General features: G+C 57.9%; 1 protein-coding gene across 3 annotated transcripts in view; it reads right to left on the bottom strand.

Moving 5' to 3' along the window:
* Nucleotides 1–885: 885 nt before the first annotated feature.
* Nucleotides 886–17,675, bottom strand: part of LOC147729458 (peptidoglycan-recognition protein SC2-like) — a 72,848-nt gene continuing 56,058 nt past the window's right edge. Inside the window, exons 5-6 of one of the 3 annotated variants that reach the window (XR_015308312.1) lie at nucleotides 2,307–2,943; nucleotides 886–2,159 (exon numbers count right to left, since the gene is read on the bottom strand). Coding sequence is in view for 1 of the 3 variants with exons in the window: in XM_086954328.1 (XP_086810454.1) it covers nucleotides 2,765–2,943 (179 nt within the window). In the remaining 2 variants the exon portion in view is untranslated. Of the gene's footprint in view, nucleotides 2,944–15,829; nucleotides 16,022–16,329; nucleotides 17,380–17,675 lie in introns of those variants that run through there. The other 2 variants (XR_015308311.1, XM_086954328.1) reach the window with 2 other exon arrangements.

Raw genomic sequence — 17,675 nt, 5'->3', positions numbered from 1 at the left:
TACACCAGTCTGACACTGCACCAATCTCACATGCTCCAGCCTCACACTGCACCAATCTCGCATTGCACCAGTCTCACACCGCACCAGCCTCACACTGCACCAGCCTCACACTGCACCAGCCTCACACTGCACCAGCCTTACACTGCACCTGTCTCACACTGCACCAGTCTCACACTGCACCAGCCTCACACCGCACCAGCCTCACACTGCACCAGCCTCACACTGCACCAGCCTTGTACCGCACCAGTCTCACACTGCACCAGCCTTACACTGCACCAATCTCACACTGCACAAGCATCACACTGCACCAGTCTCACACTGCACCAGCCTCACACTCTACCAGCCTTACACTGCACCAATCTCACACTGCACCAGTCTCACACTGCACCAGCCTCACACTGTGCCAGCCTCACACTGCACCAGCCTCGCACTGCACCAGTCTCACACTGCACCAGTCTCACACTGCACCAGCCTCACACTCTACCAGCCTTACACTGCACCAGACTCACACTGCACCAGCCTCACACTGCACCAGCCTCACACTGCACCAGCCTCACACTGCACCAGCCTCACACTGCACCTGCCTCACACTGCACCAGTCTCACACTGCACAGCCTCACACTGCACCAGTGTTACACTGTACCAGCCTCACACTGCACCAGTCTCACACTGCGCCAGTCTCATGCGAAGCCTTGTGCTTGGCCCCGGCACCAGAGCTGTTCAGTGACTTCAGAAAGTCCCTCTTTTTCCCCTCAGAGATCCCAGTGACCTAAAGTTTGGCCCACGCTCCCAGTAAGGGAATCTTTACATTCCTCCAGGCCTTGCACCTCCAGAGAGAAGAAATGCTTCACAGGTATTGTCACAGTAAGAAACAAGGCAACAAGAGCAGGTTCTGAGCTTTTATTGGCTGACACTTGATATGAAAGCAAGGGTCTGGGAACAGGCAATGCAGGGGGTGCATGCATGGCTGAATGATGGAATGAGGGTACCTGCTGCTGTACTTGGGGTGCTGCCAGTGCAGCGAGGGTGCAGCACATGGAATGTCTGGGGTACAGGCAGAGTGTGGTACGTGGGTGTCTGCTGGACCTTCAGGACGGGGCACCCACGGTGCAGTACAGGGGGCCCCCAGGATCTCAGCTTTACTCCCATAAGTGCAGAGTCCTGGGTCCCTGCGGTGTGGTCAGTACAGGAGTTCTTTGCAGTGCGGTGAGAGTGGGAGCGTTAGGTACATACAGAACACTTACAGTGTGCACGTGCAAGGTGCAGTGTATGTGCTGTACACATTACTGTGAAGGTGCAGCACGTGTGTTTTCTGCAGCGGTCTGGGGCATGTGACATTGCTGATGTATGCTCAGAGTGCAGTGTGTGAGATGTCAGCACTAGGGTCAGAGTGCAGCACTTGGGGGTGTCAGCTGCAGGGTCATGGTGCAGCATGTGTGGGGTTTGCAATAAGTTTATAAGGCAGCTCGTGGGGTGTCAGCACTAGGGTCAGAGTGCAGGACGCGGGTGTCAGCACTAAGGTCAGAGTGCAGGACGTGGGTGTCAGCAATAAGGTCGGAGTGCAGGAAGCAGGTGTCAGCACTAAGGTCAGAGTGCAGAAAGCGGGTGTCAAGACAAGGGTAAGAGTGCAGCTCGTGGGGAGTCAGCACTAGGGTCAGAGTGCAGAACGCGGGTGTCAGCACTAGGGTCAGAGTGCAGGACGCGGGTGTCAGCACTAAGGTCAGAGTGCAGGACGTGGGTGTCAGCACAAAGGTCAGAGTGCAGGTCGTGGGTGTCAGCCCAAGGGTCAGACTGCAGGATGCGGGTGTCAGCACAAGGGTCCGAGTGTAGCTCGTGGGGTGTCAGCACTAAGGTCAGAGTGCACGACGCGGGTGTCAGCACTAAGGTCGGAGTGCAGGAAGCGGGTGTCAGCACTAAGGTCAGAGTGCAGAAAGCGGGTGTCAGCACAAGGGTCAGAGTGCAGCTCGAGGGGTGTCAGCACAAGGGTCAGAGTGCAGGACGCGGGTGTCAGCACTAAGGTCAGAGTGAAAGACGCGGGTGTCAGCACTAAGGTCAGAGTGCAGGGTCAGGGTGCAGGACGCGGGGGTCAGCACAAGGGTCAGAGTGCAGCTCGTGGGGTGTCAGCACTAGGATCAGAGTGCAGGACGAGGGTGTCAGCACTAAGGTCAGAGTGAAAGACGCGGGTGTCAGCACTAAGGTCAGAGTGCAGGGTCAGGGTGCAGGACGCGGGGGTCAGCACAAGGGTCAGAGTGCAGCTCGTGGGGTGTCAGCACTAGGATCAGAGTGCAGGACGAGGGTGTCAGCACTAAGGTCAGAGTGCAGGACGCAGGTGTCAGCACTAAGGTCAGAGTGAAAGACGCAGGTGTCAGCACTAAGGTCAGAGTGCAGGGTCAGGGTGCAGGACGCGGTGGTCAGCACAAGGGTCAGAGTGCAGCTCTTGGGGTATCAGCACTAGGGTCAGAGTGCAGGACGCGGGTGTCAGCACTAAGGTCAGAGTGCAGGACGCGGGTGTCAGCACAAGGGTCAGAGTGCAGGACGCGGGTATCAGCACAAGGGTCAGAGTGTTGGACGCAGGTGTCAGCACAAGGGTCAGAGTTCAGTACGCGGGTGTCAGCACAAGGGTCAGAGTGCCGGACACGGGTGTCAACACAAGGGTCAGAGTTTAGGACGCGGGTGCCATCACTAGGATCAGAGTGCAGGAAGCGGGTGTCAGCACAAGGGTCAGAGTGCAGGACGCGGGTGTCAGCACTAGGTGCGGTACTGCTCACGCCTGAAACTTTGACCAGGTCTTAATGAGGTTGTAGAAGGTGTTTCCGGGACAATCTGTTGCTGTCACATTGCGGTGACCCTTCAGGATGTAGGTGGACTTGATGTACCCTTTGGAGACCCCGCAGCTGATGAGGCTCTTCACAGCGTTCTGGGCAGCAGAGTTGGGGTTTTTGCCTAAAATATGAAACAATGAGAACTGGTGAGTGAACTCTGGAGGCTGCACTGGGGATTTTGCTGATGCTAGCTGTCCTTATGTGGTACAATCCATGACCTCCCTCCTACTATCATCAACTCGTCTCTCTGGCACAGCCGCTTAAAACTGGACAAACATGAGCTGTTTCTGGGAGCAGTGAGGCCTCACAGACACAAGATCCCATTAAAGGGGTTAATTAACACCGGGGTCTCGAAGAAACAAGATCCCACCATGAGGGTTAACACCAGTGCACATGAAGAGAGAGACCCTGATCCTTCCCCGCCTCCAGGCAGTGCACAAGAAGAGAGAGACCCTGATCCTTGCCCGCCTCCAGAAGGTGCACATGAAAAGAGAGAGACCCTGATCCTTCCCACCTCCAGGAGGTGCACATGAAGAGAGAGACCCTGATCCTTCCTGCCTCCAGGCAGTGCACATGAAGAGAGAGACCCTGATCCTTCCCACCTCCAGGCAGTGCACATGAAGAGAGAGACTCTGATCATTCCCTGCCTCTCGGCACTGCACATGAAGAGAGAGACCCTGATCCTTCCTGCCTCCAGGCAGTGCACATGAAGAGAGAGACCCTGATCCTTCTCCGCCTCCAGGCAGTGCTTATGAAGAGAGAGACCCTGATCCTTCTCTGCCTCCAGGCACTGCACAAGAAGAGAGAGACCCTGATCCTTCTCCGCCTCCAGGCAGTGCTCATGAAGAGAAAGACACTGATCCTTCTCCGCCTCCAGGCAGTGCTCATGAAGAGAGAGACCCTGAACCTTTCCTGCCTCCAGGCAGTGCTCATGAAGAGAAAGACACTGATCCTTCTCCGCCTCCAGGCAGTGCTCATGAAGAGAAAGACACTGATCCTTCTCCGCCTCCAGGCAGTGCTCATGAAGAGAGAGACCCTGATCCTCCCCCGCCTCCAGGCACTGCACATGAAGAGAGAGACCCTGATCCTTCCTGCCTCCAGGCAGTGCACATAAAGAGAGAGACCCTGAACCTTCCCCACCTCCAGGCAGTGCACATGAAGAGAGAGACCCTGATCCTTCTCCGCCTCCAGGCAGTGCTCATGAAGAGAGAGACCCTGATCCTTCTCCGCCTCCAGGCAGTGCTCATAAAGAGAGAGACCCTGATCCTTCTCCGTCTCCAGGCACTGCACATGAAGAGAGAGACCCTGATCCTTCCTGCCTCCAGGCAGTGCACATGAAGAGAGAGACCCTGATCCTTCCCACCTCCAGGCAGTGCACATGAAGAGAGAGACTCTGATCCTTCCCTGCCTCTCGGCACTGCACATGAAGAGAGAGACCCTGATCCTTCTCCGCCTCCAGGCAGTGCTTATGAAGAGAGAGACCCTGATCCTTCTCTGCTTCCAGGCAGTGCACATGAAGACAGAGACCCTGATCCTTCCTGCTGCCAGGCAGTGCTCATGAAGAGAGAGACCCTGATCCTTCTAAGCCTCCAGGCACTGCACATGAAGAGAGAGACCCTGATCCTTCTCCGCCTCCAGGCAGTGCTTATGAAGAGAGAGACCCTGATCCTTCTCTGCTTCCAGGCAGTGCACATGAAGACAGAGACCCTGATCCTTCCTGCCGCCAGGCAGTGCTCATGAAGAGAGAGACCCTGATCCTTCTAAGCCTCCAGGCACTGCACATGAAGAGAGAGACCCTGATCCTTCCCCGCCTCCAGGCAGTGCACATGAAGAGAGAGACCCTGATCCTTCTCCGCCTCCAGACACTGCACATGAAGAGAGAGACCCTGATCCTTCCTGCCTCCAGGCAGTTCTCATGAAGAGAGAGACCCTGATCCTTCCCCAACTCCAGGCAGTGCACATGAAGAGAGAGACCCTGATCCTTCTCCGCCTCCAGGCAGTGCTCATGAAGAGAGAGACCCTGATCCTTCTCCGCCTCAAGGCACTGCACATGAAGAGAGAGACCCTGATTCTTCCTGCCTCCAGGCAGTGCACATGAAGAGAGAGACCCTGATCCTTCTCCGCCTCCAGGCACTGCACATGAAGAGAGAGACCCTGATCCTTCTCCGCCTCCAGGCAGTGCACATGAAGAGAGAGAACCTGATCCTTCCCCGCCTCGAGGCACTGCACATGAAGAGAGAGACCCTGATCCTTCTCCGCCTCCAGGAAGTGCATATGAAGAGAGAGACCCTGATCCTTCCCACCTCCAGGAGGGGCACATGAAGAGCGAGACCCTGATCCTTCCCGCCTCCAGGCAATGCTCATGAAGAGAGAGACCCTGATCCTTCCCGCCTCCAGGCAGTGCACATGAAGAGAGAGACCCTGATCCTTCTCGCCTCCAGGCAGTGCTCATGAAGAGAGAGACCCTGATCCTTCTTGCCTCCAGGAGGGGCACATAAAGAGAGAGACCCTGATCCTTCTCCGCCTCCAGGCAGTGCTCATGAAGAGAGAGACCCTGATCCTTCCTGCCTCCAGGCAGTGCTCATGAAGAGAGAGACCCTGATCCTTCTCCGCCTCCAGGCACTGCACATGAAGAGAGAGACCCTGATCCTTCGTGCCTCCAGGTAGTGCACATGAAGAGAGAGACCCTGATCCTTCCTGCCTCCAGGCAGTGCTCATGAAGAGAGAGACCCTGATCCTTCTCCGCCTCCAGGCAGTGCTCATGAAGAGAGAGACCCTGATCCTTCTCCGCCTCCAGGCACTGCACATGAAGAGAGAGACCCTGATCCTTCCTGCCTCCAGGCAGTGCACATGTAAGAGAGAGACCCTGATCCTTCCCACCTCCAGGCAGTGCACATGAAGAGAGAGACTCTGATCCTTCCCTGCCTCTCGGCACTGCACATGAAGAGAGAGACCCTGATCCTTCCTGCCTCCAGGCAGTGCACATGAAGAGAGAGACCCTGATCCTTCTCTTCCTCCAGGCAGTGCTCATGAAGAGAGAGACCCTGATCCTTCTCCGCCTCCAGGCAGTGCACATGAAGAGAGAGACCCTGATCCTTCCTGCCGCCAGGCAGTGCTCATGAAGAGCGAGACCCTGATCCTTCTAAGCCTCAGACAGTGCACATGAAGAGAGAGACACTGATCCTTCTCCGCCTCCAGGCACTGCACATGAAGAGAGAGACCCTGATCCTTCCTGCCTCCAGGCAGTTCTCATGAAGAGAGTGACCATGATCCTTCCCCACCTCCAGGCAGTGCACATGAAGAGAGAGACCCTGATCCTTCTCCGCCTCCAGGCAGTGCTCATGAAGAGAGAGACCCTGATCCTTCTCCGCCTCCAGGCACTGCACATGAAGAGAGAGACCCTGATTCTTCTTGCCTCCAGGCAGTGCACATGAAGAGAGAGACCCTGATCCTTCCCCGCCTCCAGGCACTGCACATGAAGAGAGAGACCCTGATCCTTCTCCGCCTCCAGGCAGTGCACATGAAGAGAGAGCACCTGTTGGACAGGCCACATGAAGGGCCCGCTCCCCCTCTGCCCGACCAGGCCCGAGCACGGTCCCTCCAGTGTTACACACCACCTCTCCACGTTTTCCGTCCCCTCCGGGACCCCTGCCTCTGGACATCTCGACCTCTGGGGCCCGATCCCCTACTGGCCCACGCACCCGACCTGGGCGCCATCTTGGACACTGCACCACGAGGCCGCGTGGCCTCCGATCAACCCTAACCCTGGGCCTGGCCAGGCCTCAGACATCCCGGCACCACCATCCACCCAGGAGGTGAGCGGACTACTTGGCAGGTCAATGGGAGAAAGAGGTGTCGATGGCTCTCCCCCGCCAGGTACCGCTCGCCCCCAGCCTCCCCGGGCGCTGGCTCCACCCCCCTGCTGGGTGTCTGGACTCCCTCATCCTGGACCCCCCGACCTCCAAGTGCGAGGGTCCGGACATCAAAGGGCGCCAGCCCTATAACTGAGGCAGCTCCAGAGCAGGAAGGCAGTTGTATCCTGGAGTCGAGAGACGCAGAGAAGAACTCATCCTTGACGGACTACTGGCGCTGCCGTAGCCCTACCTTGTGAACTATCGTCCTGCCTGCTGGCGCTGCCGCAACCTTCGTAAACCTTCATCGTCGTCGGGACCTGCTGGCGTGGCCGCGGACCGTTTGTACCACCATCTTCATCGGGACCCGCTGTCTCCGCCGCGGACCGTCGCTACCTTCAACCACCTCGGGACCTGCTGGCTCCGCCGCGGCCCGATCATCTAGAACGCCGAGCTCGAGGATTGAGAGCTATCCATCCACCCAATTGGTAACAAGACTGTCCCGCTACCCCTTTTCCCAACCAGAGACCCGTACCGAGGGGACCCCTGAGTCCAGACCTCCTTGTATCATTTGACCGTACTCGAAGAATTGCTGATAAAGTATTGTTTAACCTTATCCTTGTGTGGTGTCCGTCTGTGGGGGGGAAGTTACTTGTCTGTACGATCGCTGGAGACGGCTCTCCCTGGAGACCTCTCCCCTTATACTCGGCCGACCCTCCCGGTCCGTCTAACATTGGTGGCCAGCGGCGCGATCCGAATCACCGCATAATCGTACAGAGAGTAGCTCACCCCACGACAAAATCACGATGACAACCAAAGAAAGCGGATCCACCGAGAAATTTCAGATGGAGAAATTGGAAGAATACAGCCATCGTGAATTAAAACAATTCTGCATCGAACTAGGTATCGCTACCACCGGTCTAAGTACCAAAGACGATTTCAAGCATGCCCTGGAGTCCTGGGCAGAAACCGGGGCCGTCAGACCCCCGGACCAAAATATCGCAGCAGTAGAAAAAGACACCGCGGCTCCCGAGGAGCGAAGAACGGGCCTCTCGCAAGACGAGATCCAGGAACGAGAAAGAACAAGGCTACATGAACTAGAAATGGCCCGGCTCAAAATGGATGGTGAACTCAAGTTGGCCGAACAGAAACTGAACTTAGAACATCTGAGGCTCCGAGAAGAAAGAGAGGAAAAACAGAGACAAAGAGAGCTCGAGGAAAAAAGACTGGCATATGAGCATGAGCGCAAATTAGCCGAGATAGACTTACGCAAGCAAAACAAGGAATCAGGGGCGACCGAGCAACCCCGCACCCCGGGAGCAACAGATAAGAAAGTACACATCCCCAAGGATGTCGTCCGAGAATACTTCCGAGAGGACGACATCCAACAATGGTTCAAGGCCTACGAAATAGCTATGACCTCCCACCGGATCGATCGAAGCGACTGGGGAGCCGGTCTATGGGGGAGATTCCTCAATGAGGGCCGCGATGCCCTGCTACAGCTCCCGGACCATCTGATGACCTCCTATGACCACATGAAAGCGGCGCTCCTCACCCGCTATGGGCTCACACCCGAGATGTACCGCCAGAGGTTCAGAGACTGCACCCGCATCCCGGGTACAACTTGGGTGGAGTACGTGAACTATTTCAGCAGAGCCTTCGAGGGTTGGATCAAAGGAAGCAATGTCACAACTTACGAACAGCTCTTCAACCTCATGGTGTGGGAGCATCTGTCAAACAATTGCTTCATCGAGCTCCGGCAGCACCTCCTCGACAGCAAATTGACTGATCCACGGCAGCTCGCAGCCGAAGCTGACCGGTGGGAAATCACCAGAGTGGGCCGAAATGGGTCCTATGAACAGAACTGAAACCACCACGGTCAGCACCGTCCCCGAGGAGGAGGAGGAGGGGGCCAAGGACGAGGAAGAGACAGCGCTCCGGCCGCCCCCGCTGCCAGCACCACCCCCCCGGCCAACCGGGGCAGCACCCCGGCACGACCGGGATATAGGGCCAATGTCACGTGTCACCGATGCCAGCGAGTCGGCCACTACGCAAACGACCCAAATTGCCCACAGAACCAGAGCCCGAGACCCCGCCAGGTGGCTGCTGCTGCCCTGGGGGAAGAACAGATCTCCGAGGAACAAGAAGAATATGAGCAAGAACATCAAGAATGGGAGCCAGCCGCCATGGCTCTAGCCTGCTTAGGGGGGAAAGACATGGTCCCGCGGGTCCCCCTACCCGCTAACACCCGGAAGTACAGTCAATGGGTGAGCATCAATGGACGCCGGGCCGAAGCCCTCCGTGACACCGGGGCCAGTGTAACAGCCGTCCGCTGTCACCTGGTGACCCCAGAACAGTTCCTACCAAATATTCTCTGCCCTGTCCGTTCAGCCGATAACTCGGAGAGTCTGTGTCGGATGGCCTGCGTCCCTTTCGAATGGGGAGGAGTCTCCGGCATGTTGAAGGTGACGGTCCGAGATGATGCTCCCGTAGACTGCCTCCTGGGGAATGACCTTGAAAGCTCTCCGTGGGCAGCCGTAGAACGAAGAGAACACCTGGGGATGTTAGGCATCCCGGACTGGGTGTGCGTCACCACCCGGTCCATGGCCGCCCGTGCCAATCCCCAACCCGAGGAACCTGAATGGCCGGCGCCTCCTCCCCCGGTCGCTCCAGTAGAAGACGCCGACCGTGCCGTCCCCCCAGAACCAGCTCAACCCCCGGACCTCTCTGGCCTCGACCAGTGGCATCAAGAGGGGGGGCCCACACAGGAGCAGTTTCGCCAAGAGCAGAAGACCTGTCCCTCCCTCGAGGGACTCCGCCAACAAGCCCTCCCCCAGAGCGCAGGGGATACCTCCGGAACACATTGGGTCTATTGGGACAATGATCTGCTATACAGTGAACAAAGGATCGCGGAGTTGGGGGCCAGTCGAGTGCTAGTGGTGCCCCTCCGTTTTAGAGACTTCTTGCTAAATCTGGCCCACGATGTCCCCCTGGCTGGGCACCTGGGTCAGGATAAAACTTACAGCCGCCTAGTGACCCACTTCTTCTGGCCTAAAATGAGGAATGATGTACTCCAGCATTGCCGATCTTGCCCCACGTGCCAAGCCAGTGGGAAGAGCGGCCGCAAACTAAAGGCCCCTCTGCAGGTCAAGATCGCCGCCATCCAGTCCTGGCAGCCCCCCATCACCCAGACCGAGGTACGCGCCTTTCTGGGACTCACGGGCTATTACCGACGGTTCGTGAAGGACTATGGTAGCATAGTGGGGCCCCTCACAGAACTCACATCCAAAAATCAACCAAAGAAGGTCAACTGGACCCCAGATTGTCAAACAGCCTTCGAACAACTAAAGGCCGCCATGTGCTCCGCCCCTGTGCTCCAGGCCCCCGACTACAGCCGGGAATTCGTCGTCCAGACGGATGCCTCCGACCACGGCATTGGGGCGGTCCTGTCTCAATTGAACCCCGAAGGCCTTGATCAACCAGTGGCCTTCATCAGCAGGCGACTCCTGCCTCGAGAGCAACGCTGGAGCACCATCGAGAGGGAGGCCTTCGCCGTGGTATGGGCCCTCAAAAAGCTCCGGCCCTGTTGGACAGGCCACATGAAGGGCCCGCTCCCCCTCTGCCCGACCAGGCCCGAGCCCGGTCCCTCAAGTGTCACACACCACCACTTCACGTTTCCCGTCCCCTCCGGGACCCCTGCCTCTGAACATCTCGACCCCTTGGGCCCGATCCACCACCGGCCCGCGCGCCCGACCCAGGCGCCATCTTGGACACTGCACCACGAGGCCGCGTGGCCTCCGATCGACCCTAACCCTGGGCCTGGCCAGGCCTCAGACATCCCGGCACCACCATCCACCCAGGAGGTGAGCGGACTACTTGGCAGGTCAATGGGAGAAAGAGGTGTCGATGGCTCTCCCCCGCCAGGTACCGCTCGCCCCCAGCCTCCCCGGGCGCTGGCTCCACCCCCCTGCTGGGTGTCTGGACTCCCTCATCCCGGACCTCCAGACCTCCAAGTGCGAGGGTCCGGACATCAAAGGGCACCAGCCCTATAACTGGGGCAGCTCCAGAGCAGGAAGGCAGTTGTATCCTGGAGTCGAGAGACGCAGAGAAGAACTCATCCTTGACGGACTACTGGCGCTGCCGTAGCCCTGCCTTGTGAACTATCGTCCTGCCTGCTGGCGCTGCCACAACCTTCGTAACCTTCATCGTCGTCGGGACCTGCTGGCGTGGCCGCGGACCGTTTGTAACTACCATCTTCATCGGGACCTGCTGGCTCCGCCGCGGACCGTCGCTTCCTTCATCCATCTCGGGACCTGCTGGCTCCGCCGCGGCCCGTCCATCTAGAACGCCGAAGCTCGAGGATTGAGAGCTATTTCATCTATTGGTAACAAGACTGTCCCGCTACCCTTTTCCCAATCCAGAGACCAGAATCGAGGGGACCCCTGAGTCCAGACCTCCTTGTATCATTTTACCGTACTTGAAGAATTGCTTATAAAGTATCGTTGAACCTAACCCTGGTGTGGTGTACGTCTGTGGGGGGGAAGTTACTTGTCTGTACGATCGCTGGAGACGGCTCTCCCCGGAGACCTCTCCCCTTATCCTCGGCCGACCCTCCCGGTCCGTCTAACAGGCCCTATCTCTTTGGCACCCACTTTCGGGTACAGACCGATCATCGACCCCTGCAGTGGCTGATGCAGATGCGGGGGGAGAACCCAAAACTACTACGTTGGTCCATCTCCCTACAGGGGATGGACTTCACTGTGGAACATCGACCTGGACAAGACCACGCCAACGCGGATGGCCTGTCACGCTTTTTCCGCCTCGACGAGGAGAGTCCCCAAGAGGATGGGTGACTCTCCCCGCCTTCAGCTGGGGGGGACGCATGTTGGACAGGCCACATGAAGGGCCCGCTCCCCCTCTGCCCGACCAGGCCCGAGCCCGGTCCCTCCAGTGTTACACACCACCTCTCCACGTATTCCGTCCCCTCCGGGACCCCTGCCTCTGAACATCTCGACCTCTGGGGCCCGATCCCCTACTGGCCCGCGCACCCGACCTGGGCGCCATCTTGGACACTGCACCACGAGGCCGCGTGGCCTCCGATCGACCCTAACCCTGGGCCTGGCCAGGCCTCAGACATCCCGGCACCACCATCCACCCAGGAGGTGAGCGGACTACTTGGCAGGTCAATGGGAGAAAGAGGTGTCGATGGCTCTCCCCCGCCAGGTACCGCTCGCCCCCAGCCTCCCCGGGCGCTGGCTCCACCCCCCTGCTGGGTGTCTGGACTCCCTCATCCTGGACTCCCCGACCTCCAAGTGCGAGGGTCCGGACATCAAAGGGCGCCAGCCCTATAACTGAGGCAGCTCCAGAGCAGGAAGGCAGTTGTATCCTGGAGTCGAGAGACGCAGAGAAGAACTCATCCTTGACGGACTACTGGCGCTGCCGTAGCCCTACCTTGTGAACTATCGTCCTGCCTGCTGGCGCTGCCGCAACCTTCGTAAACCTTCATCGTCGTCGGGACCTGCTGGCGTGGCCGCGGACCGTTTGTACCACCATCTTCATCGGGACCTGCTGGCTCCGCCGCGGACCGTCGCTACCTTCAACCACCTCGGGACCTGCTGGCTCCGCCGCGGCCCGATCATCTAGAACGCCGAGCTCGAGGATTGAGAGCTATCCATCCACCCAATTGGTAACAAGACTGTCCCGCTACCCCTTTTCCCAACCAGAGACCCGTACCGAGGGGACCCCTGAGTCCAGACCTCCTTGTATCATTTGACCGTACTCGAAGAATTGCTGATAAAGTATCGTTTAACCTTATCCTTGTGTGGTGTCCGTCTGTGGGGGGGAAGTTACTTGTCTGTACGATCGCTGGAGACGGCTCTCCCTGGAGACCTCTCCCCTTATACTCGGCCGACCCTCCCGGTCCGTCTAACAGCACCTGATCCTTCCCCGCCTGTTGGCACTGCACATGAAGAGAGAGACCCTGATCCTTCTCTGCCTCCAGGAAGTGCATATGAAGAGAGAGTCCCTGATCCTTACCACCTCCAGGAGGGGCACATGAAGAGAGAGACCCTGATCCTTCCCCAGCTCCAGGCAGTGCACATGAAGAGAGAGACCCTGATCCTTCCTGCCTCCAGGCAGTGCACATGAAAAGAGAGACCCTGATCCTTCTCGCCTCCAGGCAGTGCTCATGAAGAGAGAGACCCTGATCCTTCTCCGCCTCCAGGCACTGCACATGAAGAGAGAGACCCTGATCCTTCCTGCCTCCAGGCAGTGCACATAAAGAGAGAGACCCTGAACCTTCCCCACCTCCAGGCAGTGCACATGAAGAGAGAGAATCTGATCCTTCCCTTCCTCTCAGCACTGCACATGAAGAGAGAGACCCTGATCCTTCTCCGCCTTCAGGCACTGCACATGAAGAGAGAGACCTTGATCCTTCCCCGCCTCCAGGCAGTGCACATGAAGAGAAAGACACTGATCCTTGCCCGCACCCAGAAGGTGCACATGAAGAGAGAGACCCTGATCCTTCTCGCCTCCAGGCAGTGCTCATGAAGAGAGAGACCCTGATCCTTCTCGCCTCCAGGCGGTGCACATGAAGAGAGAGACCCTGATCCTTCCTGCCTCCAGGCAGTGCACATGTAGAGAGAGACCCTGATCCTTCTCGCCTCCAGGCAGTGCTCATGAAGAGAGAGACCCTGATCCTTCTCCGCCTCCAGGCACTGCACATGAAGAGAGAGACCCCGATCCTACCTGCCTCCAGGCAGTGCACATGAAGAGAGAGACTCTGATCCTTCCCTGCCTCTCGGCAGTGCACATGAAGAGAGAGACCCTGATCCTTCTCCGCCTCCAGGAAGTGCATATGAAGAGAGCACCCTGATCCTCCCCCGCCTCCAGGCAGTGCACATGAAAAGAGAGACCCTGATCCTACCCTGCCTCCAGGCACTGCACATGAAAAGAGAGACCCTGATCCTTCCCGCCTCCAGGCACTGCACATAAAGAGAGAGACACTGATCCTTGCCCGCCTCCAGGCACTGCACATGAAGAGAGAGACCCTGATCCTTTTCCGCATCCAGAAAGTGCACATGAAGAGAGAGACCCTGATCCTTCCGGGCTCCAGGCAGTGCACATGAAGAGAGGGACCCTGATCCTTCCCTGCCTCTAGGTAGTGCACATGAAGAGAGAGAGACCCTGATCCTTCTCCGCCTCCAGGCACTGCACATGAACAGAGAGACCCTGACCCTTCCTGCCTCCAGGCAGTGCACATGAAGAGAGAGACCCTGATCCTTCCCACCTTCAGGCAGTGCACATGAAGAGAGAGACTCTGGTCCTTCCCTGCCTCTCGGCACTGCACATGAAGAGAGAGACCCTGATCCTTCTCCGCCTCCAGGCACTGCACATGAAGAGAGAGACCCTGATCCTTCCCCGCCTCCAGCAGTGCACATGAAGCGAGAGACCGTGAACTTTCCCCACCTCCAGGCAGTGCACATGGAGAGAGAGACCCTGATCCTTCTCCGCCTCCAGGCACTGCACATGAAGAGAGAGACCCTGATCCTTCCTGCCTCCATGCAGTGCACATGGAGAGAGAGACCCTGATCCTTCTCCGCCTCCAGGCACTGCACATGAAGAGAGAGACCCTGATCCTTCCTGCCTCCATGCAGTGTACATGAAGAGAGAGACACTGATCCTTCCTGCCTCTAGGCAGTGCACATGAAGAGAGAGACCCTGATCCTTCCCCACCTCCAGACACTGCACATGAAGAGAGAGACCCTGATCCTTCCTGCCTCTAGGCAGTGCACATGAAGAGAGAGACCCTGATCCTTCCCCACCTCCAGGCACTGCTCATGAAGAGAGAGACCCTGATCCTTCCCACCTCCAGGAGGGGCACATGAAGAGAGAGACCCTGATCCTTCCCCAGCTCCAGGCAGTGCTCATGATGAGAGAGACCCTGATCCTTCTCCGCCTCCAGGCACTGCACATGAAGAGAGAGACCCTGATCCTTCCTGCCTCCATGCAGTGTACATGAAGAGAGAGACACTGATCCTTCTCGCCTCCAGGCAGTGCTCATGAAGAGAGAGACCCTGATCCTTCTACGCCTCCAGGCACTGCACATGAAGAGAGAGACCCTGATCCTTCCCGCCTCCAGAAGGTGCACATGAAGAGAGAGACCCTGATCCTTCTCGCCTCCAGGCAGTGCTCATGAAGAGAGAGACCCTGATCCTTCTCCGCCTCCAGGAAGTGCATATGAAGAGAGCGCCCTGATCCTTCCCGCCTCCAGGCACTGCACATGACAGGAGAGACCCTGATCCTTCCCTGCCTCCAGGCGGTGCACATAAAGAGAGAGACACTGATCCTTGCCCGCCTCCAGGCAGTGCACATGAAGAGAGAGACCCTGATCCTTCTCCGCCTCCAGGCAGTGCACATGAAGAGAGAGACCCTGATCCTTTTCCGCCTCCAGGCAGTGCACATGAAGAGAGAGACCCTGATCCTTCCCGCCTCCAGAAGGTGCACATGAAGAGAGAGACCCTGATCCTTCTCGCCTCCAGGCAGTGCTCATGAAGAGAGAGACCCTGATCCTTCTCCGCCTCCAGGAAGTGCATATGAAGAGAGCGCCCTGATCCTTCCCGCCTCCAGGCACTGCACATGACAGGAGAGACCCTGATCCTTCCCTGCCTCCAGGCGGTGCACATAAAGAGAGAGACACTGATCCTTGCCCGCCTCCAGGCAGTGCACATGAAGAGAGAGACCCTTATCCTTCTCCGCCTCCAGGCAGTGCACATGAAGAGAGAGACCCTGATCCTTTTCCGCCTCCAGGCAGTGCACATGAAGAGAGAGACCCTGATCCTTTTCCGCCTCCAGGCAGTGCACATGAAGAGAGCGCCCTGATCCTTCTCCACCTCCAGGCAGTGCTCATGAAGAGAGAGAGACCCTGATACTTCTCCCCCTCCAGGCACTGCATATGAAGAGAGAGTCCCTGATCCTTCCCTGCCTCCTGTCAGTGCACATGAAGAGAGAGCCCCTGATCCTTCCCCACCTCCAGGCAGTGCACATGGAGAGACCCTGATCCTTCCCTGCCTCCTGGCACTGCACATGAAGAGAGAGACCCTGATCCTTCCCGCCTCCCGGCACTGCACATGAAGAGAGAGTCCCTGATCCTTCCCACCTCCAGGCAGTGCACATGAAGAGAGAGAGACCCTGATCCTTCCCTGCCTCCAGGCAGTGCACATGAAGAGAGAGACCCTGATCCTTCCCCGCCTCCAGACACTGCACATGAAGAGAGAGACCCTGATCCTTCCCCGCCTCCAGACACTGCACATGAAGAGAGAGACCCTGATCCTTCCCCGCCTCCAGACACTGCACATGAAGAGAGAGACCCTGATCATTCTCTGCCTCCAGGCAGTGCACATGAAGAGAGCGACCCTGATCCTTCCCGCGTCCAGGCAGTGCACATGAAGAGAGCGCCCTGATCCTTCCCCACCTCCAGACGGTGCACATGAAGAGAGAGACCCTGATCCTTCTCGCCTCCAGACACTGCACATGAAGAGAGAGACTCTGATCCTTCCCTGCCTCCAGGCAGTGCACATGAAGAGAGAGACCCTGATCCTTCCCACCTCCAGGCAGTGCACAGGAAAAGAGAGACCCTGTTCCTTCCCGGCCTTCACGCAGTGCACAAGAAGAGAGAGACCCAGATCCTTCCCGCCTCCAGGCGGTGCACATGAAGAGAGAGACCCTGATCCTTCCCCGCCTCCAGGCAGTGCACACGAAGAGAGAGACCCTGATCCTTCCCACCTCCAGGCAGTGCACAAGAAGAGAGAGAGAGACCCCGATCCTTCCCTGCCTCCAGACAGTTCACATGAAGAGAGAGACCCTCATCGTTCCCGCCACCAGGCAGTACACATGAAGAGAGCGCCCTGATCCTTCCCCACCTCCAGACGGTGCACATGAAGAGAGAGACCCTGATCCTTCTCGCCTCCAGACACTGCACATGAAGAGAGAGATCCTGTTCCTTCCCCGCCTCCAGGCAGTGCACATTAAGAGACAGATCCTGATCCTTCCCTGCTTCCAGGCAGTGCACATGAAGAGAGAGACCCTGATCCTTCCCACCTCCAGGCAGTGCACAGGAAAAGAGAGACCCTGTTCCTTCCCTGCCTTCACGCAGTGCACAAGAAGAGAGAGACCCGGATCCTTCCCGCCTCCAGGCGGTGCACATGAAGAGAGAGACCCTGATCCTTCCTGCCTCCAGGCAGTGTACATGAAGAGAGAGACCCTGATCCTTCCCACCTCCAGGCAGTGCACAGGAAAAGAGAGACCCTGTTCCTTCCCTGCCTTCACGCAGTGCACAAGAAGAGAGAGACCCGGATCCTTCCCGCCTCCAGGCGGTGCACATGAAGAGAGAGACCCTGATCCTTCCTGCCTCCAGGCAGTGCTGATGAAGAGAGAGACCCTGATCCTTCTCCGCCTCCAGGCACTGCACATGAAGAGAGAGACCCGGATCCTTCCCGCCTCCAGGCGGTGCACATGAAGAGAGAGACCCTGATCCTTCCTGCCTCCAGGCAGTGCTCATGAAGAGAGAGACACTGATCCTTCTCGCCTCCAGGCAGTGCTGATGAAGAGAGAGACCCTGATCCTTCTCCGCCTCCAGGCACTGCACATGAAGAGAGAGACCCTGATCCTTCCCGCCTCCAGAAGGTGCACATGAAGAGAGAGAGACCCTGATCCTTCTCGCCTCCAGGCAGTGCTCATGAAGAGAGAGACCCTGATCCTTCTCCCCCTCCAGGCACTGCACATGAAGAGAGAGACCCTGATCCTTCCCCGCCTCCAGCAGTGCATATGAAGCGAGAGACCCTGAACCTTCCCCACCTCCAGCAAGTGCACATGAAGAGAGAGACACTGATCCTTGCCCGCCTCCAGAAGGTGCACATGAAGAGAGAGACCCTGATCCTTCTCGCCTCCAGGCAGTGCTCATGAAGAGAGAGACCCTGATCCTTCTCCGCCTCCAGGCACTGCA

The sequence above is a fragment of the Lissotriton vulgaris genome, chromosome 2_1 (genome assembly GCF_964263255.1).
Source record: "Lissotriton vulgaris chromosome 2_1, aLisVul1.2, whole genome shotgun sequence".
NCBI lineage: Eukaryota > Metazoa > Chordata > Amphibia > Caudata > Salamandridae > Lissotriton > Lissotriton vulgaris.
The sequence above is the reverse complement of the archived record's forward strand: the minus strand, read 5'-3'. Positions and strand labels throughout refer to the sequence as shown.